The sequence below is a fragment of the Pseudorca crassidens genome, chromosome 2, assembly GCF_039906515.1.
Source record: "Pseudorca crassidens isolate mPseCra1 chromosome 2, mPseCra1.hap1, whole genome shotgun sequence".
Lineage (NCBI taxonomy): Eukaryota > Metazoa > Chordata > Mammalia > Artiodactyla > Delphinidae > Pseudorca > Pseudorca crassidens.
The window spans coordinates 112,299,065-112,325,614 of NC_090297.1; the positions used below are offsets into that span (position 1 = coordinate 112,299,065).

The 26,550-nt window shown below is 38.5% G+C and overlaps 1 protein-coding gene across 10 annotated transcripts in view; it reads right to left on the reverse strand.

The window, feature by feature from the left end:
* GON4L (gon-4 like) overlaps window positions 1-26,550 on the reverse strand; it is an 87,366-nt gene that overhangs the window by 56,008 nt on the left and 4,808 nt on the right. For 8 of the 10 annotated variants that reach the window (XM_067728093.1, XM_067728097.1, XM_067728096.1 and 5 more), the window contains 8 exons: window positions 23,454-23,645; window positions 7,108-7,301; window positions 6,322-6,396; window positions 6,094-6,144; window positions 2,870-2,920; window positions 2,460-2,555; window positions 1,468-1,587; window positions 718-888 (listed from right to left, as the gene is read on the reverse strand). In XM_067728093.1, the coding sequence (XP_067584194.1) occupies window positions 718-888; window positions 1,468-1,587; window positions 2,460-2,555; window positions 2,870-2,920; window positions 6,094-6,144; window positions 6,322-6,396; window positions 7,108-7,301; window positions 23,454-23,645 (950 nt within the window). Of the gene's footprint in view, window positions 1-717; window positions 889-1,467; window positions 1,588-2,459; window positions 2,556-2,869; window positions 2,921-6,093; window positions 6,145-6,321; window positions 6,397-7,107; window positions 7,302-15,851; window positions 15,871-23,453; window positions 23,646-26,550 lie in introns of those variants that run through there. The other 2 variants (XM_067728099.1, XM_067728095.1) reach the window with 2 other exon arrangements.

The window sequence follows — 26,550 nt, forward strand, 5'->3', positions numbered from 1 at the left end:
TCTAATTATGAGGAAGTATAAGAAAAGTCAAAATTGAGGAACATTCTGTAAAATAATTGCTCTATAAGGTTCAAAAATGTCAAGGTTATGAAACTTTGAGAAACTGTTCCCAATAAAAAGAGTCTAAGAGAAAAGACGACTAAATACAACACGTAATCCTAGACTGGATCCCGGATCACAAAAAAAAAAATCATTTTTCTTTTGTTTTATATAAAAGATATTATTGGGACAATTGGCAAAATCCAAATAAGGATTTTAATAGACTATTAATATTACATATCCTTATTTTCATAATCAAACGTCCTCATCTGTAGGAAATATACACTAAGATATTTAGGGGTAAAAGCGCATCATGACTGCAACACACTCTACAGCAATTCAGGAAAAGATAAATGTGTACAGAGAGAGAGAAAGAAGGAGAAAATGATAAAGCAATTGTGGTAAAGGTTAATATTTGAGGAATCTGGCTGAAGTTGTTCCTATGTTCCACATTTTAAAATGCTCTCTGTCACATACCTTATTTCTTCCTTAGGAACTGCCATTCTCACTTAATTCTCACTTACAATAAAACAGTACAAACTAGAGTACCAAAGACCTATAATTTCATGACTGTTACTAACTGTATCAAAATTTAATATCTTCCCTTCTCCCTTCCCAATCTGAGCAATGACTAAATTATTCCGTTTGACTTTTTCAGCAATTTAGAGTTATGTTTACCTGGAAAGAATCCATGCAGACTGGACTGGAAGCCAGCTCCTCATCTACTGCATGCAACTTCTCCATGAAAGTACTATCCTTGGTCTGTTTGGGCTTTGGTGGGGGCGGAGGCCCCATGGGCACCACCTCAGCACTGATGTGCCTAATGGCAGGTGTGGTGACTTTCTCAGCCTGATTAAAAGGGGCAAGTATGTTAAAAATTAAAGGGAGGAAGGGAAGAGAAAAAAAAAAAAAAGCGGGAGGAGAGAAGCATGTTTTTCATATGCTAGCAATCTTTCTCTTCCCATCTAGATAGAGGTATATATAAAAACAAAGGCACTGTCAAGTACATTAATCTAATTAGGTTTCATCCTATTTCCAATGAAGCCAACAGGATGCTACTTAGGTTATCAAAAGCGGGGAAATACAATAAAAATGGCTTTAGAACAATATTAGAAAACACATACAAAAAAGAGAAGTGTAGAAGGAAAGAAACTCTGCCAGTCACTCACATTTGGCCCCTTAATAAGAACTCTCCCTGTCACTGAGTTCCAGTTTTGTCTCAACTGTTCACTGACTTAACGGAATTTGAAATTCAGTTATAACTAGTCACAAATACCAGGAAGAAAATGGCATGATTACTGATCTCGAATCATGTTTGGCAAAGGGTGACAGCTTAGAATCACCATGGATAAATGATCCATTTATACAGTTAAATAATCTACTTATAGAGCATCTCTAATTTATCTTGCTAGTATGATGTGGATTTACCTCTGATAATATGCCACTCTCCTCATCTGTTTCAGTCATCTCAGAAGACTGCCTCAATCTGGATTTCTTTGCCCCACGTGGAGACGAAGCAGTGCTTTCAACATCACTTTCCAATAAACTCTACAAAACAAATCCAGTTCACTTTCACATGTATGCCCCTACCTCATTCACTGAGTTTGAAGTACCTCAATAGAATGAATCACAAAATATCAATCACTGAATTAGAGTAAGAGAATAAAATTTAAATAAAAGCTTAATTTGCTGAATGTAGGAACAGGGATCAGATCTCTATCCTCATCAGCATTGTAAACTCTGTAAAACTGTAAGGCATTGATTTAAAATCCTTTAACAAACAAGTCAAAGAACAAATTAAGAAATAGAATATTACATTAACTACGAAAATGAACGAACTATAGCTACAAGCAACAGTATAAATGAATCTCAAATGACTTGTGTTGAACCAAAAAAAAAAAAAAAAAAAGCCACACAAAAGAACAGACTATTGTTCCATTTACCTAAGGTTCAGAAACAGTAAAAAATTGAACACAGTGTGTAGAGCTGCATATTTAGGTGATATAAGTAGAAAGATAAGCAAGGAAGTAATTACCAAAAAGTCAAGATAGTGGCTGTCTAAAGGGGAAGAAAAGTGACTGTGATAAGAGGTGTCTGGCAATGTTATACTTAATGACTTTAAGGAAGTTTCATAAGGATTAGCTTTATAGTTATTTAAGCTGTATATTTTTTTATCCTATGCACAGTTCTGCATGTTATATGTGTGTTATATTTCATAATACAAGACATGAAAAAATCAAGGGAGCATGAAGAGGAGTCACAGTCTTAGATTTATGCAAAGAAATGAGTAGAAAAAAGAACTGTGTTTCAACCCTCTGTATAGAAGAAGTGATATTACTAAGGAAGCAAAGTACACTCTGCCTTGTGGAGCCAACTTTTTTCTATATTACCAACTAACACTCACACAGGTAACCACTGACCTCTTCAGCAGTCTCATCTTCTTCTTCATCATCGGGCTGGTACTCTTCATCTGAGGAATCATCGTCTTCAAGGTGGATATCCACAAACTGAGGAGGCTACATAAGTACAATTATAGAAAAAAATAAAATAATAGAAAACACGAATCATATGTATTTGGGAAATAAAGGGAAGAAAGCAGAGCAGGAAAAAAAAAATCCTAAGAGCACAACAAGCAGCTACAGCAAGTAATAAGAGGCAGGAGTTAAAAAGATTTCTAGCATGAGAGTCAAACCTAAGACTAATGAAATGGAAAAAAACAAACCTGGAATTTAAATAAATACATAGGTCCAAAAAAGTTAACAAATAGAAGCATTTCGAAACTGATGAAGTCTTTCTGGAAAAGAATAAGAATTACCTCTTCCAACTTTACCTTAATTTCATTGGCCTTCTTAATTGGTGAAATATTCCATGTTGGAATTACCTACCAACAAAGAATATAAACAGTTAAGTTCCCTTAACCAAAATAGACTATTTTTCATTTTTACTTCTTTACCATCACAAGGAGCCATCAGACTAACACGTAGCTGCAGTGATGTAGGGGTACTGATCTACACTGTCAAATATTTGTCAGAGCTTGGCAGAAGAAAAGGAGAGATCAATCTATTTCCATCATTAGCATCTCTGCCTTAAACCTAGTAAGAATCTGTATTACCCATAAATGGACAAAGTGTCTATATTGTCTACTTTATATTACAGCTTGGGTTCACACAGAATAATAAATATGAAAACTATTTATAAACTACAATAGTACACAAACCTAGGATACTACAGGTGATAGCAGCCTTTTGCCATCAGTATGTCTTAATCAATTACATAAATCCACCATAAGTATGCCTCCAAAAAGCTAGCCATGAAAAGTTCTTAGGGAAGGATTTCGGGGTGAAGTGTCAAGTCGTACACAACTTCTTTTCAAGTAGTCCAGGAAAAAACAATAGACAGACACAGAGAGAGATAAAGCAAATATGGCAGAATTTAACATTGTTAGATCTAGATGGAATCTAGATTCACTGTAAAATTCTTTTCAACTTTTTCAGGATTTTAAAACAATAGAGGGGCTTCCCTGGTGGCGCAGTGGTTAAGAATCCGCCTGCCAATGCAGGGGACACGGGTTCAAGCCCTGCTCTGGGAAGATCCCACATGCCGCGGAGCAACAAAGCCTATGCACCACAACTACTGAGCATGCACTCTAGAACCCGCAAGCCACAACTACTGAGCCTGTGTGCCGCAACTCCTGAAGCCTGAGCGCCTAGAGCCCATGCCCCGCAATGAGAGAAGCCACCATAATGAGAAGCCCGCGCACCGCAAAGAAGAGTAGCCCCCACCACCACTGCAACTAGAGAAACCCTGTGCCCGTGTGCAGCAATGAAGACCCAATGCAGCCAAAAATAAATAAATAAAATAAATAAATTTTAAAAATAAAACAATAGAGTTGGTGGGGGGAAGTTTTTAAAGAATTCTTTAAAACCTCTTACATACTCCTGACACAATACCACTGGAGTGCATAATTTCTTGACCATCTAACTGTGACCCAAACGAAATCATCATGAACAAAATCCAATAGACCATTAGGTTCTGTCTCTATAAGGAGCCTTAGGCCCTCCACATCTCCTCAGCCCTGCCATGTTGTGGCTACTTATCTAGCTCTGTGGAGCCAGGCCCAATACAGGGTAAAGGGAATGATGTGATTCAGGTCCATACCTCTTCTCATGTTTGTTTCTAAACCAATCAATTTTCCTACTGCCAAATCCATCAGGAAGGAGTCAGTCTATTAAGATTAAGAAGCAAGAGAAATGGACTCTAATCTTTGCTCTCCCCACATAAACTATAGCCTTGGGTTGTCTACCTTCTCTGCAACTATATACGTGGTTGGTAGACATAATCCAGAGCCTGATTTGGATCTCCCTGGGTTTTTTTAATCAAATATGGAATTAATGTTAATTATATTCTATGTCAGGTAGACTTCATAGAACTTCTGTCACACTGATGGCTGCTTTCATCATAGCTACCACATGTTCATTTGTGATTACTTTCTGGAGAAACATGAAATTTCACTTTATGCAACCAGGGTTAGTCAATTAGACAAATATATACAAATATATATATACGATGTGGCTGTCAAAAAAAGCCAGTGCATAGGGGGGCAGAATTTGCCACCCTAAAATGTATGTCTTTGGCATATTAAAAAAAAAAAAAAGCCAATGCAACCTTAGGCTGCATTAAGGGAAATATGGAATCTGAACACTGAGGGAATAACCTAACTTTATTTTTTTATTTTTATTTTTTTTTCGGTACGCGGGCCTCACTGCTGTGGCCTCTCCCATTGCGGAGCACAGACTCCAGACGCGCAGACTCAGCGGCCATGGCTCACGGGCCCAGCCGCTGCGCGGCACGTGGGATCCTCCCAGACCGGGGCACAAACCCGTGTCCCCTGCATCGGCAGGCGGACTCTCAACCACCGCGCCACCAGGGAAGCCCTATTTTACTTTTTTTTTGGCTGCACCATGCGGCATGCAGGATCTTAGTTCCCTGACCAGAGACTGAACCTGTACCCCTGCAGTGGAAGCTCAGAGTCTTAACCACTGGAATGCCAGGGAAGTCCCAACCTAACTTTAATCTATACTAGTTAAACCCTATCTGAAGCACTAGATCCACTTAAGGCATACTTTTAAAAGGATATGGACAAACTCGGCACATACAGAAGAAAAGGATCAGATTGGTGAAGGTACTCAAAGCCTTGTCACATGAAGACCAATAAAAAATTAGGGGACGTTTAGCAAGAAAAGAATGTTATAAAAAGATATATTGGTTTTCTTCAACTAGAGGAAAGGTCACATGGAAGAGGAACAGACATTTCTTCTACAGGGCTGCAAGGAACAGAACCAGACAAACAGACAAAAACTACAGTATGCATTTTGGGTCCATATGGCAAATCTTTCTTACTATCAGAGATAGAATGGACTCCCTCAGGACTATCACCTGCCTTGTCGCAGAAGGTAAGCACAAACTGGACAAGTGCTTGTTAAGCAGATAGAACACAGTGCCCAGCATCAAAGAGCTTGCTGTATCAGAATGCTTCAAAAGTCTTCAAGAGGTTCTCATACTTTAGTGGGCAAAAGAATGTACTGTTGTGCTTTCAACAATGCATATTCCCAGGCCCTACCCATGGGTCCTGATTCCTAGGTCTGAGGTGAGCCCAAGAATGTGCATTTTTAATAAGCACTCTTGAGAAACCCCATACCAGGGTGATCTTGATGCAACTAGTCCCTGGAACACAATTTGAAATACACTACTTTAAACACTTCACCACATATCTCACAACATGAATAGAAAAACTGTCATCACTCATTGCTTTCAACCGCTCCAAATGATTATCTACCTAGCACTTCCAAAAAAGCAACTAAAATAAAAATAAACTATGATAATGATTTCATATATTGCATCTCCACATGTCTATTTGCCTTTTACAAATATTTCTTTAAGGAGTCAAACCCAGATCATAATAAATATTTCCTATATTTTTTCCCTACAAATAACCTGGAATTATATACTATTAACAAAGCTAAATAAACAATAAAGAAAAAACAGAACACCCACCACTCCTTTTTCCACCACTTCCTTCAGTTTAGAGCGTGTCATTTTGGGTTCCTAAGAAGGGAAAATGAGAAGAAAACAGTCAATAAAAATCATCGAGTGATTCTTGAGTTTGCCCCCAACTGCCAAATTATTTAAAAACTCCCAAGTGAGTTTGTAAACAACTCACTACACTTAGCCAGTTTACAGACAGTTCTGTTCCATGACACTGAAAGAACGATAACTACTCACAAACATTGGCATATCCTCCGTCTCACTGATGGCTGCTTTCATCATAGCGACTACATGTTCATTTGTGATTACTTCCTGGAGAAAGATGAAATTTCACTTTATGCAACAAAGATGTATCATCTAGATAATACTCATGTCTCTGTAACTCTGCTAGATATATGTAGAGGATAAACGAGCGCTAGATACACAAATGATTTCAGATTAGAGTAGAGCAAGGCAACTGAAAGCAAAGAAGGAAGTTTTGGAGAGAAGCGCACAGCTTCCAACAATGTAGCAAGCAAATGGACCAATCTCATTAGCTGATACTAACAGGAATGGCTCAAAAAAAAATTCTCAGGTTAACTATCTGCTTAAGAGAAACAGTAATAAACAGCAAAGGCTTTATAAATAGCTGTACTGCTACATAGCAAAGAAGAGTATTTGCATATGTGCAAAGGACTGTAAACTGGGCATCTTTTAAGACACACTGACCCACAAGAGTAAATCCACTGTGAACATTATCATCTTCCATTATCTTTGAATATGCTAAACAATAAACAATCAAATCAGTGGAAGGAAGCAGAGTAATAGTTTATCTTCCCAATTAAGTTCTTTCACATGTGTTCACATTTCAAACTTCTGCTGAGTGCAAAGAGAAGGCTACCCTGAAATGTAAAATATTTTGCCACAGGGAACTCACAAAATTAGTAATTCACACACCAAGACTCAAGAGTTTCCTGAGAACTTTTATTTGCTCCTGGTGAAAGAGTTCTATTCCCATTACACGGCTGCCCCCGTCTTACTCACATGAAGGATGTTTCGCACGTTGACTGCTGTTAGGTTGTGCTGCTTGGCGCCGTCCTCTAAGGTGCGGTCAAGCATGTCATCCAGCTTCAGGTCACAAGCCAAAGTCCCTTCTTCTTGACCCTTTCCATCTCTTTTCCTCTTGGTACCCTTTTTCTTTTTTCGCCTTTTCTCGTTTTCTTCACTGTCTTGCTCTTCTGCAAATAAACCAAGAACATCACAAGAATCACCAAAGCAACTGCTCCCGGAACTTAACCCAAAAAGCCGCCAGTAAAAGAAAAGGCCAGCTGTCTGGCCCTGGAAATCAAAGAAGACTAAGATATAACAGCGGTGGTAAAGGCAGATGTGGTAGTACTGTTGTAGTAATAACACCTAACATTCACTGAATATTCCTTTTATGTCAGGCATTCTTCTACACACTTTATACATATTAATTCACTTACTCCTCATAACAACCCTATGAGGTAGGGACTATTATTTTTCCCACTGTACAGAGGAAGAAACTGAGGCAGAAAGATTAAGAAACTTTCCTAAGAGCTAATAATGACAAAGCCATGTTTTAAAGCCAAGCACTCTAGCTCTAGAACTCTGTCTTAATTATTACTCCATACTACCCAGATAATACATCAGAAACCCAGGTTTATGTCCCAGATCTATAACTTAACTGGGTTGCCTTGGCAATAATCTTATTTTTTTCTTTTATAAAATACAGATATCTTCCCATCAGGGATGCCACGCATATTAAGTGAAATAATATATATCAAAGTGCTTTATAGCCAATGAAATATTATACAAATGTAATTTATCATTATTATTATTACACTGAGTCAAGAAAAGAAAAAAACAAGGAGCAAATCAATAAAAAAAAATCCACTCTGATTAAAAAAGGGGGGAGGGGATGAAGTACCTCTATTCTACAAGAAAGGAGCACATATATAACCAGATAAAAGGAAAAGCTTCTTGATTATTAGAATCTGTTAAGTCTTGAAGTAGATTATCACGCAACACCAAAATGAGGTTCTCATCTCTCTGATACTTTTTGGTCTGCTACCGTCTGAAAACAAGGGGTTAGAGAAGATTAACATCAAGACAAACTTTTTGGTTTAAAAAGATTTTATGGGGCTTCCCTGGTGGCGCAGTGGTTGAGAGTCCGCCTGCCGATGCAGGGGACACAGGTTCGTGCCCCGGTCTGGGAAGATCCCACATGCCGCAGAGCGGCTGGGCCCGTGAGCCATGGCCGCTGAGCCTGCGCGTCCAGAGCCTGTGCTCCGCAACAGGAGAGGCCACAACAGTGAGAGGCCCGTGTACCGCAAAAAAAAAGATTTTATGACCTTCAAGCTGCACCCTGGCAATGTTTACTCAGTGAAAAATTATTAGTAATTTCAAACAATTGCTTTTGCACTTGGGAATATATATCAAGAATTTGATAAATGTTCGTAACTTTCAATCCAATCTTCTTCTTAAGGAAATAATTACACATGTAAAGACTAATCAAGTTATTCATTTCAACATTAATTATTTTAGCAAAAACATGGAAAACACCTAAATGTCGACTGAAGAAAAACACACAACCTAAAAGTTGCAAGTTATGTTTTATTCAGGGACCTTACTGAGGACTACAGCCTGGGAGACAGCCTCTCAGATAGCTCTGAGGAACTGCTCCAAAGAGGTTAGGGAGAAGCCAGGATATACAGAAGTTTTCACTGGGAAAAAAAAAAAAAAATACATGTAATTGAACGTCAAAAGATTACTGCTAATCGCAAAAAAAGACATCTCAAGTTAATGATTTTAGTGCTTTTCTATGTAGAGGAATATGCAAGAGTCTTGGCTCATTGAAGTTATTCCTTAGCTATGCATCTTAACTATCTAGGGCCAGTATCCTGTTTTTCTCCAACCTGAATTCCCCTCAGGGTGCACCCTTTGGGGGTGGGGTGGGGGTATGGCTGCAGTGGCTGATGCCTTGACAGCAGGCAACATTCATTGTTTACTGAAAAGGTAGGCAACATTTTTTGTGTGCACAGCCAATATGAAAAAAATGATTAAGTGAACACTGGTACACCATGCACTGGACTGTAACTGACCCATTAAAAATAGCCTTTTTAAGCAATTGATGGGGGGGGACAAGTTAAAAATGTCTACAAAGAGATTTTAATGATATGGAAAAAATTTTGATAATGATTTTTTTTTTTAAAGAAGATGTTGGGGGTAGGAGTTTATTAATTAATTTATTTTTGCTGTGTTGGGTCTTCGTTTCTGTGCGAGGGCTTTCTCTAGTTGTGGCAAGCGGGGGCCACTCTTCATCGCGGGTGCGCGGGCCTTCTCAGTATCACGGCCTCTCTTGTTGCGGAGCACAGGCTCCAGACGCGCAGGCTCAGTAGTTGTGGCTCACGGGCCTAGTTGCTCCGCGGCATGTGGGATCCTCCTAGACCAGGGCTCAAACCCGTGTCCCCTGCATTAGCAAGCAGATTCTCAACCACTGCGCCACCAGAGAAGCCCGATAATGATTTTTAAGTAAAAAAAAAAAAAAAAAGTAGAATTCAAACATACACATCTTACATTTGTGTAACCTAAACAAAAAATGGGCTACCTTGAGGTACATCCCAACAAAGTGACAGATGCAAAAGAAATACAAAACTCTAGAATGCATCAGAAAAGTGACAAAGCTCTTTACTGATGGTCATTTGAGAAAGGAGCAAAAGGGGAATTACATAGCATAATACACAACAAAACTGTCTAAAAACCTTTGTACACATATCTTTTCCCGAAGTCTCTCTTCTCACCTCATTTACCCCTTTCCTCCATAAACTCCAAAACTCTTCTCTCTTCACCACACTTGAATCTCCTCTCTTTGCTCCTCCCTTCCCTCTTGCATCCTTTCTCATGTAGACCAATCTAGCCAGTTCTTGGTTTCTGCCATCCACCTTTCCCTTCTCATCTTACCAGTACTTAAACAATGACCTGGTAGTTGCAGAGCAAGAAAAGGATTTCTGACACCCAAAGAAGTTTTGATTCAGCTTCATATTCATATCCTATCATGTTGTTGGTAACACTGTCAATTGAAAAACTGACCCGGGGAAAAAAGTATGAAAGACACAAGTTAAAACTATTAATGTTATACCAGAAATAATAAAGTGCGTTATTAACGAAAAATTAACCTAAATAAATAAAATCTTCCTCACGAAATTTAGATCTACAAAATGTAACAAAAATTCATAGAAGTGAAGACCAAAAAAAGGAAATTTACAATGGAAGCAGCTAAAATTAATAAAATTTTATACAGATAGTTGATGAGGAATCAAATTGTCCTTTAAAACAGTGCTTCTCAAACTCTCTGTGGTGAAAAACTAGTCTTGTTTTTGACCAATCCACTGTAGACTCATACTTTTATAAAGTAAGAATATAGCCATAATGTCAAATGTTACAACATTTCTAAAGTTTTATTCTCAGTTTCCGTGATTTATTTTGTTTCAAACCAGTAACAAATAGTTCTCAAACTAGCACTGGTTTTCAGACCACACTTTGAGTAACACTGCTTTAAAATATACACTGAAAAACATTCAACCCCAATAAAAATACAATAAAGACAAACATAAAAAATAATTTTAAAGAACTGTGAAGAAAACTTATCACAAAATTAAAATGGAAATAACAAAATTCGCTGCAGAAAATACTTTTCAATGGAAAAAGCATTGGAGTTAGCATAATTCCCATTCAGAATGGCTATATTACAAACACAGAATCAAAGTAATCACTGTGGGGTTACACGATCTCATCTAATTACATCCCCCTAAATCACATCACACCTATTTCTCCTCTGATTTCTGATTTTAAGGCTGAGTTTAATAGGGAATGTGGGTCTATAAGGAAAATTGAACAAATTCTAATACATTGCACAGACAATCCAAGAAAGAACAGATAATTCAGTCATATCTTACTCTGTTTTAGAACTAATCTATTATCTTACTTTTAAAATATTGGGATACCACTGACCCTAAGAATTCTAAAGAACTGAAATTTAAAAATTAAAAAAAGGAAAACAAAAGCAACAACAAAAAAGGCACTTCCCTGGCGGTCCAGTGATTAAGATTCCGTGCTTCCACTGTAGGGGGCGCAGGTTCGATCCCTGGTCAGGGAACTAAGATCCCACATGCCGCAGTGGCCAGCCAAAAATAAATAAATAAATAAAATTTTAAAATTTAAAAAATTTTACAAAGGAAGCCACTCTATAAAAATCAGACTAGAATAAAGAAGAATATCTAATTTTTCCTTCTATGAGAAAGGTGGGATGTGGCTAAAAACAAGGTATTTGCTGAGAAGCACATTTAATGATGTAAGCAGTAAGTTGAAAGTAAATTTGCACTGTAAATGTACTGCAAAATGGATGATGTCAATAAAAACATGGGTGGGTTCTGTAATATCTAAATCACCAAAGTCGCTTTGTTGTATGAAAATAGCTGCTTAGGGCTTCCCTGGTGGCATAGTGGTTGAGAGTCCGCCTGCCAATGCAGGGGACACGGGTTCGTGCCCCGGTCTGGGAAGATCCCACATGCCGTGGAGTGGTTCGACCCGTGAGCCATGGCTGCTGAGCCTGTGCATCCGGAGCCTGTGCTCCACAACAGGAGAGGCCACAACAGTGAGAGGCCCGCGTACTGGAAAAAAAAAAAAAAAAAAAAAGAAACTATGATTGAATCACAGGGAATTCCCAGGCGGTCCAGTGCTTAGGACTCCGCACTTCCACCGCAGGGGGCATGGGTTCAATCCCTGGTCGGGGGACTAAGATTACACTACACAAGTGTTGGGAAGACAGAGGTTGTAGTTGAAGTCTTGCAAAGGAGAAAAAGTCTTCATAAACACTATAGCTTTTTTACAAGTGTTGAAACCCCAGAAGAGCTACCCACTAGGAATATAGGCCACAATCTATAAAGTTGAAACAAAGTAGACTTAATATAGCATAAAACCAACCCTTGGCAGAATTTAAGTGACCCTCCAAAATTATCTGCCTGTCTGAAGAAAACATAACCCTCTTTAGAGGAAGATAACAATACCAACGCCTCTAGAATTTTTCATCCACAATGTCCAGCATCCAATCAAAAATTATAGCAAGAACCAAGATGCCAAAACACTAGGGTATGGGGGAGGACAGTAAAAAAAAAAAAAAAAAAAGACCTATGGGTGAATCAGATATTAGAAAAAGGATTTTTAAATAATTATGATTAACACATTCAAGAAAATAAAGGAAAAGATGGAGAATTTCACATAGAATCTATAGTGCTAAACTGGCATGAAAAATTTAATAGATAAGACACGGCAAAACAGAGAATTAGTGAACTAGACTACAGAACAGCAGAAACTGATGCATGGAGGAAAAAAGAAAAGAATATAAAGAAAAAACAATACACATGGGACATGGTGAAAAGACCTAACATACATGTAACTGGAATACCAGAAGAAAAGAAGGAGACCACAACAGAAATGATATCTAAAAAAAATATTTACAAGGATTGTTTTTAACTGATAAAATATCAAATCTCATATTCAAGCAGCTCTACAAGCCCTAAGCAGATTAAAAACAGAAAACCCAAGTACACAAATAATAGTCAAAATGCTGAAAACCAGAACAGAGAAAATCTTAGAAGCAGAAGAAAAAAAGACAAATTATCAAAGTAACAACAAAACTGACAGCTGAATTTGCAACAGAAACAATGGAAACCAGAATATAACAGAATGCATCTTAAAGTTCTGCAGGGAAAAGAACAACCTAACATTCTATACACAGTGAAAATAATTTTTAAAAATGAAGGCAAAACTAAGATTTTTTTTCCAGACAAACAAAATCTGAGATAATTCATTGACAGGAGACCAGGTCTGCAAGAAATACTAAAGGAAATTCTTCAAGATGAAAAAAAATGACCCAAGATGAAGGCAAAATAAAGAACTTCAGGATGAATCAAGACATAAGAAAGGTTAACTATGTGATAAATATAAATCAATATTGACTGGTTAAGACAGTAACAATAATAATAATGTCTTGTAGGGTTTAAAACAAATGAAGAAGTAAAATACAATATCAATAACACAAAAGGCAGGAGTAGATATATAAAGTAAAACTGTTGTAAAGTTCTTACATGGTTTGGGAAGTGGTAAGAGTACGAATTTAAGGTAGATTATAGTAATTTCAAAGATTGCATATTAATCTATAGGGTAACATGTAAAAGAAAAATAAAAGAATACAAAACTAAAAAGCTAATAGAGAAGAAAAGTAAAAGCATTTTCATTAATCCAAAAGAAGGAAAGGAGAAATAAAGGAAAAAAAAAGAAATAAATAGAAAATTATATCAGAAATTACATTAAATATAAATGAAGTATACAATCTAATTAACAAATATGTTCAGACAAGGTTTTTTGTTTTTTTTAACTCTATGCTATTTATAAAAGATACACTTTAAATATAAAGACACAAAAAAGGGGACTTCCCTGGTGGTGCAGCGGTTAAGAATCTGCCTGCCAATGCAGGAGACACAGGTTTGATCCCTGGTCCAGCAAGGTCCCACATGTCGCGGAGCAACTAAGCCCATGCGCTACAACTACTGAAGCCCGCACGCCTAGAGTCTGTGCTTCACAACAAGAGAAGCCACCGCAATGAGAAGCCCGCACACTGCAACGAAGAGCAGCCCCCACTCTCCGCAACTAGAGAAAGCCCGCATGCAGCAACGAAGACCCAACACAGCCAAAAATAAATAAATTTACATTAAAAAAGACACAAAAAAGGTTGAAAGCAAAATAATGTAAACACTTATACCATGTACACATTAATATCAAATACAAAGCAGACTTTAAGGCAAGAAGATAAAGAGATAAAAAGGAACATTTCATGCTGAGTCAATTCAACAGAAAATTCTAAATTTCTGTGCACCTGATAATACAGCTTAAATATATAAAACAAAAGGTGAGGGCTTCCCTGGTGGCGCAGTGGTTAAGAATCCGTCTGCCAATGCAAGGGACACAGGTTCAAGCCCTGGTCTGGGAAGATCCCACGTGCCGCAGAGTAACTAAGCCCGTGTGCCACAACTACTGAGCCTGAGCTCTAGAGCCTGCAAGCCACAACTACTGAGCCCATGTGCCACAACTACTGAAGCCTGTGTGCCTAGAGCCCGTGCTCTGCAACAAGAGAAGCCACGACAATGAGAAGCCCACGTGCAGCAATGAAGACCCAATGCAGCCAAAAATAAATAAATAAATTTATAAAAAAGTTGAAAGGGGAAAAAAAGGAGAAAGCCACAATCACAGTTGGAGATTTTAACAAATGTCAATCAGTAACATATGACAGCAGACAAAAAAAAAATCAGTAAAGATATAAAAGATCTGAACAACATTAACAAAACTGACCTCACAGACATATACAGGACATCTTACTTGACTCAAACGACATGTATAAAACACCCACTAAATATGTATTCTTTTTAACAGCACATGAACAGACCATAAGCTAAATGACTCAAGAATTTTCAAAGGTCAGGAATCATATACAATATGCTTTTTGACCACAATGGAATTAAACTAGAAATCAATAAAGAAATTTAACTAGAAAGATCCTCAAACGTTTAGAAATTAAGCAACATATCTCTAAATAATTCATGGGTCAGGAAGAAGTCATAGGGCTTCCCTGGTGGCGCAGTGGTTGAGAGTCTGCCTGCCGATGCAGGGGACACGGTTCGTGCCCCGGTCTGGGAAGATCCCACATGCTGTGGAGCGGCTGGGCCCGTGAGCCATGGCTGCTGAGCCTGTGCGTCTGGAGCCTGTGCTCCGCAACGGTAGAGGCCACAACAGTGAGAGGCCCGCGTACCACAAAAAAAAAAACAAAAAAAACGAAGTCATAATGGATATTAAAAATATTTTAAGATGAATGAAAACAAAAGTATGACACATCAAAATTTTCAGAATGCAGCTACAGCAATGCTTAGAGGGCAAGTTTTAACTTTAAATGTATATATTAGAAAAAAAAGATTGAAAATCTTACTAGAAGCTAAAAAAGAACAAATCAAATCCAAGGTAGATTGTAGGAAGGAAATAATAAAGAACAGAAATCAATTAAATAGAAAAAAAAAGTCAAGAAAGCCAAAAGTTGGTTCTTTAAAAAGATTAACTGATAAACCTCTAGCCAAACTTATCAACAAAAAAAATAAGACACAAATAAAAAGAGGATCTCACTAAAATCAAAACTAAAAAGACAACCTCATTAAAAACTTAGACATACCAAAATAAACATTACAAGCAACTTTATATCAACAAATTTGACAATTCCTTGAAAAACACAACTTACACAAAACTGACACAAAAAGAAACAGGAAATCTAAATAATCCTATAATTATTAAAGAATTTAATCCAAAACTTAAAAGGCTTTTGACAAAGAAAACTCCAGGCCTAGACAGCACCCTTGGTGAATGCTTACAAAACATTTAAGAAAGAAATAACACCAGTCTTCAACAAACTCTTCCAGAGACCAGATAATGATGAAAAATTTCCCAATTCATTTTATAAGGTCAGTATAACACTAATACCAACACATGAAAAAGACTTTATAAGAAAGGAAAATTAAAGCCAGTTATCTCCCATAAACAAAAAAACAAAAACCTTAAACAATATATTAGAAAATCTAATACATCATGACCAAATAGGTTTACCCCAGAAATGCCAGTTTGCCTTAACATTCAAAACCCGCTCAATGTATGTTATTAGGCATATGTACCTGAAAACAGAGTTTTAAAATATGTAGAACTAGGGACTTCCCTGGCGGTCCAGTGGTTAAGGCTCCACACTTCCACTGCAGGGGGCACAGGTTTGATCCCTGTTTGGGAAACTAAGGTCCAGCATGCCAGGTAGCACCGCTAAAAAATTTTAAATAAATAAAAAATAAAAACAATAAAAATAAATAAATAAAATATGTAGAGCTAAAACTGACAAAACTGAAAAGAAATATAGACAAATCCACAATTAAAGTTGGAGACTTCAATATGCCTTTCTCAATAATTGACAGAATAGACCAAAAAAAAAAGAATCCATAAAAATAAATAAAACCTGAACAATGCTGTCAACCAACTTGACCTAATTGACATTTACAGAACAGTGTACCTTAAAAAACAACAGAATACATATGCTTTTCAAATACACATGGAAGAGCTACCAATAAAGATTATATTGGGGCCATAAAATAAACCTCAATAAATATAAAAGTACTGAAATCATACAAAGTATGATGTGAACTCAAGGGAATTAAATTAGAAATCAGCAACAAAATGATAGCTGGAAAGTCTCCAAATATTTGGAAGTGAAAAAACACACTTCTAAAAAGTTATAGTGGATTTTTGTTTTTGCTGTTATAACCCATATGGTACTCTATAACTATAAAAATTACATTTTAAAAAAACAGGTTCTGAAACTGAACATAGAATAGGACTCCAATCCTGTACAGAAAACCTGAATGTGTGTGTCTCCCCAAAATTAACTTGAACGTGTGTCCCCCCAAAATTCATATGTTGAAAGCCTTACCCCTGGTATGGCTGTATTTGGAGATGGGTCCTCTAAGCAAGTAATTAAGGTTAAATGAGTCCATAAGGGTGAATTCCTGATCCTATAGGATTAGTCTCCTTATAAGAAGAGATATCAGAAAGCTCACTCCCTCTCTCTCCACACACATGCACCAAGAAAAGGCCATGTAAGGTCACAGTGAGAAGGTGGGTGTCTACAAGTCAGGAGGAAAGCTCTCACAGAAACTGAATTTACCAGCATCTAATATTGGAATTCCCAGACTCCAGAACTGTGAGAAAATAAATTTCTGTTGTTTAGAAACACACACACACACACACACACACACACACACACCTCTTTTCTTTTTTTTTTTTCTTTTTTGGCCACACTGCACGGCAAGCAGAACTTCCCTGACCAGGGATTGAACCTGCACCCCCTGCAGTGGAAGCGTGGAGTCTTAACCACTGGACCACCTGGGAAGCCCCACACACACTTCTAAATAACCCATGGGTCAAAGAAGATATCCCAAGAGAAATTAGAAAATACTGTCAACTGAAGTTGATAAAATGCAATATATCAAAATTTGTGGGGCATAGCTAGCACAGTGTTTAAAGGGAAATTGATACATTCTATAGTATTATTAGAAAATAAAGTCTCAAATCCATGACCTAAGCTCCCACTTTAAGAAACCAGAAAAAGACCAAATTAAACCCAAAGCAAAGAGACAGAAGAAAATAAAGGACAACAGCAAAAACCAGTAAAATAGAAAACAGAAAAATAGAGAAATTAATGAAACCAAAAGCTTGTTCTTTGAAAAACCTCTAGCCAGAATGATTAAAAGAAAGACTAAATTACGAGTGTGAGCAATAAAAGAACAGACATCATTAGAGCCCACAGACATTAAAAAGATGACAAAGGAATATTATGAAAAACTTTATGTCAATAAATTCAACAACTTGGATAGAACAAATACCTGAAAAGATACCAACTGTCAAAGCACACTCAAGAACAAAGAGATAACTGAATAACCCTTTACCTGTTAAAGAAATTGAATTCATAGTTAAAAACATCCTACAAAGAAAACTCTAGGCCCAGATGGCTTCACTGGTGCGTTCAACAAAACATTTAAGGAAGAAATAAAACCAATTCACAAACTCTTCAAAAAAACAAAAAAACACAAAGAAGAGGAAGGAACACTTCCCAACTCATTGTATGAGGTCAGTATTACCCTAATACCAAAACCAAAGACATTACAAGAAAAGAAAACTACAGGGGCTTCCCTGGTGGCGCAGTGGTTAAGGATCTGCCTGCCAATGCATCGATCCCTGGTCCGGGAAGATCCCACATGCCACTAAGCCCATGCGCCACAACTACTGAGCCTGCGCTCTAGAGCCCATGAGCCACAACTACTCAAGCCCGCGAGCCGCAACTACTGAAGCCTGCGTGCCACAACTACTGAAGCCCGCGCGCCTAGAGCCCGTGCTCCACAACAAGAGAAGCCACTGCAATGAGAAGCCCACGCACCACAATGAAGAGTAGCCCCTGCTTGCCTCAACTAGAGAAACCCCGCGCGCAGCAACGAAGACCCAAGCAGCCAATAAATAAATAAATAAATATATTTTTTTTAAAAAAACTACAAGCACAGACACAAAAATCCTTAACAAAATATTAGCAAATCAAATCCAGCAATACAAAAAAATATATATATACCTATATCATGATCAAAAGGGTCGATTTATCACTGAAATGCAAAAATGCTTTGAAATTTGAAAATCAATCAATACGATTCACCATATCGACAGTTTAAAAGCAAAAACGAAAACAAAAGATAATCTCAATAGATGCAGAAAAAGCTTTTCACAAAATCCAACATCAGTTCATGATAAAAACTCTCCACAACCAGGAATAGTAGAGAACTTCCTCAATCTGATAAACAATAGCTATAAACCAACAAATTCTGCTTAGTGGTGAAAAACTGAGTGTATTTCCCCTAAGAGATCAGGAACAAAGGAAAAGATGCCTACTCTCACTGCTTTTCTTCAACACTGTACTGAATGTCCTAGCCAGTGCATAATAAGATGGGGGCTGATGGACGGAGAGGGAAAGAGAGAGGGAGAGGAAGGAAGAGAGAGGAAGGAATGGAAAGAAAGAAAGAAAAGACACACAAATTGGAAATGAAGGAAAAAAACTCCTTATTTGCAGATGACTTAATTATCTATGTGAGAAATCCCTCGGTACTTCCCTGGCGGTCCAGCGGTTAAGACTCTGTACTCCCAATGCAGGGGGCACAGGTTCGATCCCTGGTCAGGGAACTAAGATCCCACATGTCACACAGCATGGCCTAAAAAATGGGGGAAAAAAAAGAAATCCCTAAAGAATCTACAAAAAAGTACATAAAGCTAATAAGTGAATTTATAGCAAAGTCACAAGATATACCAATATACCAAAATCTATATTTCTATAAATTAGCAATGAACTGAAAATTGAAAAGAAAAATTGACATTAGCATAAAAAATAAATGCTTAGAACTTCCCTGGTGGTGCAGTGGTTAAGAATCCACCTGCCAATGCAGGGCACACGGGTTCAAGCCCTGGTCCAGGAAGATCCCACATGCCACAGAGCAACTAAGCCCATGTGCCACAACTACTGAGCCTGCACTCTAGAGCCCGGGAGCCACAACTACTGAGCCCGCACACAACTACTGAAGCCCTCACGCCTAGAGCCCGTGCTCCACAACAAGAGAAGCCACTGCTATGAGAAGTCCGCACACTGCAATGAAGAGTAGCCCCCGCTAGCTGCAACGAGAGAAAGCCCACACGCAACAAAGACCCAATGCAGCCAAAAATAAATAAAAAATAAATAAATTTAAAATAAATAAATACTTAATACATGAAAATTTTATATACTAAAAACTACAAAATATTTCTGAAATTTTTGAAAACCTAAATAAACAGAAATATATCTTATTCATGGATTAGTAGACTCAGTATTGTTAAGATGGCAACCTTCCCAGGACTTCCCTGGCACTCCAGTGGTTAAGACTCCATGCTCCCAATGCAGGGGGCAGGGGTTCGATCCCTGGTCAGGGAACTAAGATCCCACATGCCGCATGGTGCAGCCAAAACAAAAAAAAGACAGCGACTTTCCCAAATTGATCGACAGTTTCATTATCGATCAATATGCCAGCAAGTATTTTTTCTTTTTTTTGTTTTTTTTTTTTTCGGCAGTATGTGGGCCTCTCACTGTCGTGGCCTCTCCCGTTGCAGAGCACAGGCTCCGGACGTGCAGGCTCAGCAGCCATGGCTCACGGGCCGAACCACTCCGCAGCATGTGGGATCTTCCCAGACCGGGGCACGAACCCGTGTACCCTGCATCGGCAGGCGGACAGACTCTCAACCACTGTGCCACCAAGGAAGCCCACCAGCAAGTATTTTTGAAGAAAATGACAAGCCAATCCTAAAATTTACACGGAAATGCAAAGTACCTAGAATAGCCCAATGATCTTGTTTAAAAAAAAAAAAAGTTGGAAGACACAAACTACCTGATTTCAAGACTGCGACATTGGTGAAAGGTTAAATACATAGACCAATGGAAAAGAAGAGAGAGTCCATGAATGACCCACACAAATAGTGACTTTTTCACATAGATGCAAAGGTAATTTAATGGAGAAAGAAATCTTTTCAACAAATAGTGCTGAAACAACTGGACATCCATAGGTTAAAAAAAGAATCTCAAATATACCTCCCACATTATACAATAATTAACTCAGATGCCAGAACTCAAAAGATCCTGCATGCCGCAACAAAAATCCCTCCTGCCGCAACTAAGACCTGGCACAGAGAAATAAATAAATAAATATATTTTTTAAATTAACTCAAAATGGATCACATATACCTATATGTAATGTGTAAAACTACAACTTCTAGAAGAAAACAGGAAGAAAAAACTTTGTGGCCTTGGATTAGGCAAAGGTTCCTTGATACGACACGAAAGCATAATCTGTGAAAGTAAAACCTGGGACTTCCCTGGTGGTCCAGTGGTTAAGAGTCCGCCTCCGAATGCAAGGGACACGGGTTCAATCCCTGGTCGGGGAACTAAGATCCCACATGCTGAGAGGCAACTAAGCCTGCATGTTCTAGAGCCTGCGCACCACAACGAGAGAAGCCCTCATGCCACAAAAAAGATCCTGCATGTCACAACTAAGACTCGACGCAGCCAAATAAATAAATAAATAAAATTTCAAAAAACAAACCAAAAAAACCTTGAAGTAGTTCCTCGTGGCTAATGCTGAAACCATTCGGGCAAAATAAATAATGATAACATGGCACTATAACTCAAATAATAAAACAAACATCCATGAGTCCACACTCATATAAAAATTGAATAAATAAATGAGGGAGAAGAGACTGCTCTTCTTTACAGAAAAATGCCAATTAATAAATGTAAAAGGAACAACAGAAATAAAAAATCAGCATTATAATTGTTGCAGGGGATCTACCAAATATGAATATGAAGCTGAATCAAAAGTTGTTTGGGTGTCAGAAATCAACTGTGCACCACAACTACTGAAGCCCGCATGCCTACAGCCCATACTCCACAACAAGAGAAGCCACTGCAATGAGAAGCCCGCACGCAGCAACGAAGACCCAACGCAGACAAAAATAAATAAAATACAAAATAAATTTATTTTTTAAAAAAAGAATTATATGTGGGGACTTCCCTGGCGGTCCAGTGTCCACACTCCCAACGCAGGGGGCACTGGTTCAATCCATGGTCGGGGAACTAAAATCCCATATGCCACATGGGGTAGCCCAAAAAAAGAAAAAAAAAAAAAAAAGAACTACATGTGAAGGTTTGTAGCAGCTTTAGTCATAACAGGCAAAAACCAGAAAGAACCCAAACGTCCATCAGCTGGTGAACAGATAAACAAATTGTGGTATATCTATACAGTAGAATACTACTCAGCAATGAAGAACAAACATGAATTAATCTCAAAAGCATTACACGAAGTGAAAGATACAGGATGCACACAACACTGTAAATCAACTACACTTCAATAAAAATTTTAAAAGATACCAGATTCAAAAGGTTACATACATACTGTATAACACCTATATATAATATTGTAGAAAACGCCAAACTGTAAGAATAAAATTGAGATCACTGGTTCCCAAAGGCTGAAAATGAAGGACTGCAAAGGGGAATGAGGGAACTTTTAGAGAGAGATGTTCCATATATTGATTGTAGTGGCAGTTACACAACTATATCCATTTTTCAAAACTCACTGAAAAAATTTTATTGTACGAAAATTATCTCAATAAATCTGACATTAAAAAAGAATCAGTGTAACTCTCCATATTAACAGAATAAAGGAGAGAATTCCCTGGCAGTCCAGTGATTAGGACTCTGCACTTCAGCACTGCAGGGAGCACGAGGTCAATCCCTGGTCAGGGAAATAAGATCCCGCATGCCACACAACACGGCCAAAAAAACAAAAAAGAAAACAGAATAAAGAAAAAAACATACAATAATCTTAATAGAGATTTTTAAAAAGCATTTGACCAAATTCAATATGTGATAAAACTCTCAGAAAACTAGGAAAAAGTTTTCCATCATCTGATACAATATATCTATAAAAAGCCTACAATTATCATCACATATAATAAGGAATACTGAACACCTTCCCACAAGTTCAGAAATAAGATGTGGATGTCCACTATCACAATTTCTAACCTACATAGCAATGGAGGTCTATTATTTGCGATGAGAAAAAGAAATCACAAGTGTTCACTTTAAAACCATTTGTTAAGCTAAATAAAGAAGTCTTTATTCACTCGTCTGTATGTGTTATATTTCACAATAAAAATATAATGTTTCAGGCTTCCTTGGTGGCACAGTGGTTAAGAATCCACCTCCCAATTAAGGGGACACGGGTTCTACCCTGGTCCGGGAAGATCCCACATGCCGCGGAGCAACTAAGCCCGTGCGCCACAACTACTAAGCCTGCGCTCTACAGCCCGAGAGCCACAACTACTGAGCCCTCGTCCCACAACTACTGAAGCCTGCGTGCCTAGAGCCCGTGCTCTGCAACAAGAGAAGCCACCACAACGAGAAGCCCACACACCACAACGAAGAGCAGCCCCACTCAGTGCAACTAGAGAAAGCTCGCACACAGCATCGAAGACCCAACGCAGCCCAAAATAAATAATAATAAATAAAATAAATTTAAAAAAAAAATATATATATATATATAGTTTCCAAAAAACTTTAAGGAGGCCCAATCCTATGACCTAGCAATTCCACACAACAAAAATTAGGCATATATGTTCACCAAAAGATCTACAGTAGAATGTTCACAGCAGCACCATTCAGAGTAGCCTACAACTGGAAAGTATTCACTCATTAAGAATTGAATTAATAAAGAAAATATAGAATATTCTAACAACACAATGCTACATCATAATGAAAATGAACAATCTACAAGTACATGCAACAATGTGGACCAACTTCATAAACATAATGTTGAGTGGGAAAAGGCAATCAAAAAACAGATTTATATTTCACATAAAGTACAAAACAGGTGAACTAATCTGTGCTGCTAGAAGTCAAGATAATGGTTACCCATGGGTGGGTGTCAGTAATAAATGAAAGGAAGGACTTCTGGGTACTGGTAATATTATTTCTTGATCTGGCTGCTGGTTACATGGGTGTATTCAATCTTTGAAAATTCAGTGAACTTGGATACCTTGGAATATGTGCAGTTTTCTGCAAATTATACTTCAATAAAGAGGATTTTTTTTCAAAGAAAAGAAAGAAAGCCTACCCATTGGAATAAAGAGTCCACCATCCTCTATCTCTTCCTCAGCTTGGTGAGCTAGAGTCCTGAGTGGCTTTTCTTGAGGAGAGGCACAGACATCTGGCTGAGATGATTTCCTAGGCTGGGCTGCTGGTTTTGCAGAGTGACTGTCTGATGGTAATGAAGGCATCTCCCCTCCAGAATGCATTTGAGATTTTCCTGGAAGAATCACAAATATTGCTCCACACTTTGTCCATTCTCAATTATACTCTGTTGTAAAAATCAGCATCTTGTTATAAAGTCCTTTTTAGTTAGATAACTTCATTAATGATGCATTTACTATACAGGCATTCCTCTCTCTTAAAGACAGTATCCTAAGAAAAATATTGAAATCAAAGCGCAGGTCCAATTTACTCATCGGTAATGTCAGGGAATTGAACTAGGTAATCGCTAAGGTCTTTCTAGTTCTAACATGCATTTTTTTTCCCTATGAAAAAATCATATCCGTAATTGTAGGGTGGGGGGAGATATATTCCTGGTAACAAAGGGACATTTTATATAGATGACCATTAACACCACATTTAATCAACTATAAATGACATAGGACTTCCCTGGTGGCTCAGTGCTTAAGAATCCACCTGCCAATGCAGGGGACGTGGGTTCGAGCACTGGTCTGGGAAGATCCCACATGCCGCAGAGCAACTAGGCCCATGCGCCACAACTACTGAGCCTCCATTCTAGAGCCTACGAGCTACAACTACTGAGCCCGCATGCCACAATTACTGAAGCCCGTGCACCTAGAGCCCGTGCTCTGCAACAAGAGAAGCCACCACAATGAGAAGCCCGTGCCCCGCAGCAAAGAGTAGCCCCCGCTCTCCACAACTAGAAAAAAGCCCGCATGCAGCAACGAAGCCCCAATGCAGCCAAAAATAAATAAAATTTTTTAAAGATATACATTATAAAATGTCCTGAACTTTCTGACTCTGTAAGATCAATCTTACAAAGCATTAGAGTAAAAATCACCATAACATTATAAATACATGGTTATACAGTTCATTAGACAACTTTCTCCTTTCCTCACCTCAACTCTTTTGTTTGTTTGTTTTTTTGGCTGAGCCGCATGGGTTGTGGGATCTTAGTTCCCCAACCAAGGATGGAACTCAGGGCCCCGGCAGTGAGAGTGCTGGGTCCTAACCACTGGACCGCCAGGGAATTCTCTCCTCACCTCAACTCTTACAGAGTGTTACCTTTCTTTCCATTTTTCGTGAGGGGCATTAAAAAGACAAAGAGGGGCTTCCCTGGTGGCGCAGTGGTTGAGAGTCCGCCTGCCGATGCAGGGGACGTGGGTTCGTGCCCTGGTCCGGGAGGATCCCACATGCCGCGGAGCGGCTGGGCCCGTGAGCCATGGCCGCTGGGCCTGTGCGTCCGGAGCCTGTGCTCCGCGACGGGTGAGGCCACAGCGGTGGGAGGCCCGCGTACCGCAAAAAAAAAAAAAAAAGACAAAGAAACATTCATGCAATATCAAAAGCAAACATTAGAATCAAGCTGTCATAGGAACAAGAATACATACAGGCTTGTGTATACACAGAAGATCTATAGAATATACACAAGGCATTGTTAAATAGTGATTGCTTCTGAGAACTTGGAAAACGAGGACAAAGTGAAAGAGTGCCTAACTTTTCCCTGTGTACTTTCTGCATTTAGGAACTTTTTTTCCGTGTTTGTGTATTACATAGTTGAAAAAAATTGTTTTTCAAAAAGAGATCAAATTATTTGTTACTGAGCCCCATTCAAAACAGATAACACTTTTTAAGACTGTTATCCCATCAACATTAGCAGTTTCAACTGGTATACACAAGATTTTTAATTGGAGGACACCCTGTCAACAAAGAAAAAAAGCCTTTATTTTCAACTAAAGTATGAATGAATCCTTAATTCTATTTACTCTCAATCTTACTTCCTTTACTTCAGGAGCCCATGATTAATTCACAATGTCAAAAAGGCTAAAAGCTGTGGTTTTAATAGGGACTGTACAACGAGTTGAATTCTAAATCCAACAAATCAAAAGTTCCCCTAAGGGGGCTTCCCTGGTGGCACAGTGGTTGAGAGTCTGCCTGCCAATGCAGGGGACATGGGTTTGAGCCCTGGTCTGGGAGGATCCCACATGCCGCGTAGCAGCTGGGCCCGTGAGCCACAACTACTGAGCCTGCGCGTCTGGAGCCTGTGCTCCGCAATGAGAGGCTGCAACAGTGAGAGGCCCGCGCACTGCGATGAAAAGTGGCCCCCGCTCGCCGCAAGTGGAGAAAGCCCTCACACAGAAACGAATACCCAACACAGCCAAAAATAAATAAATAAATTTATTTAAAAAAAGAAGTTCCTCTCAGGCACATTTCTTATAAGAGGGAGGAACTTAATAGCACAGCAGAGCTTTCTCATTAATCAACAATTGTTAATAATTTTTAGAATTAATGTCTAACATTTAAAAACTGAACTGATGCAAATGATTTTTTTAAACAAACATACCAGAATCTTTACATCTAAGCAAAATACAGAAGTTCACTTTGGTAGGTAGAGCTTCCATTGATACTTTTTCCACCTCAAACAGTTGGAACTGCTCCAAAACTGTCCCTACAGTTTATCAGCTGCACCATACTCTACATAGAGAAGATATTCCTTTTCTCTGCAAACTTTTTTTTCCTGATCCCATCTCATTGCTTCCCAATTTAATTCCCCTCCTACAGAACCCCCTAGGATCCCACTCTTCTTCTCCTCTTATCAATCTGCTAGATGCCAAAGACCTTAGAAAGAGAAGTCAAGAAGGGTAAGAGAGGGACTTCCCACTCTTAACCTCTCAGTGGTTAAGAATCTGCCTTCCAATGCAGGGGGACGTGGGTTTGATCCCTGGTAGGGGAACTAAGATCCTACATGCCACAGGGCAACTAAGCCCGCACGCTCTGGAGCCCACGCATCGCAACGAAAGATCCCACATGCCTGCCGCAATGAAGATCCCACGTGCCGCAACTAAGACCCAATGCAGCCAAAGAAATAAAGAAATAAAGAAGGGTAAGAGAGAGAAGTAAAAGCCTTATTCAGAGCACAGCTGTAACTTGTTTACTGCCAGTCT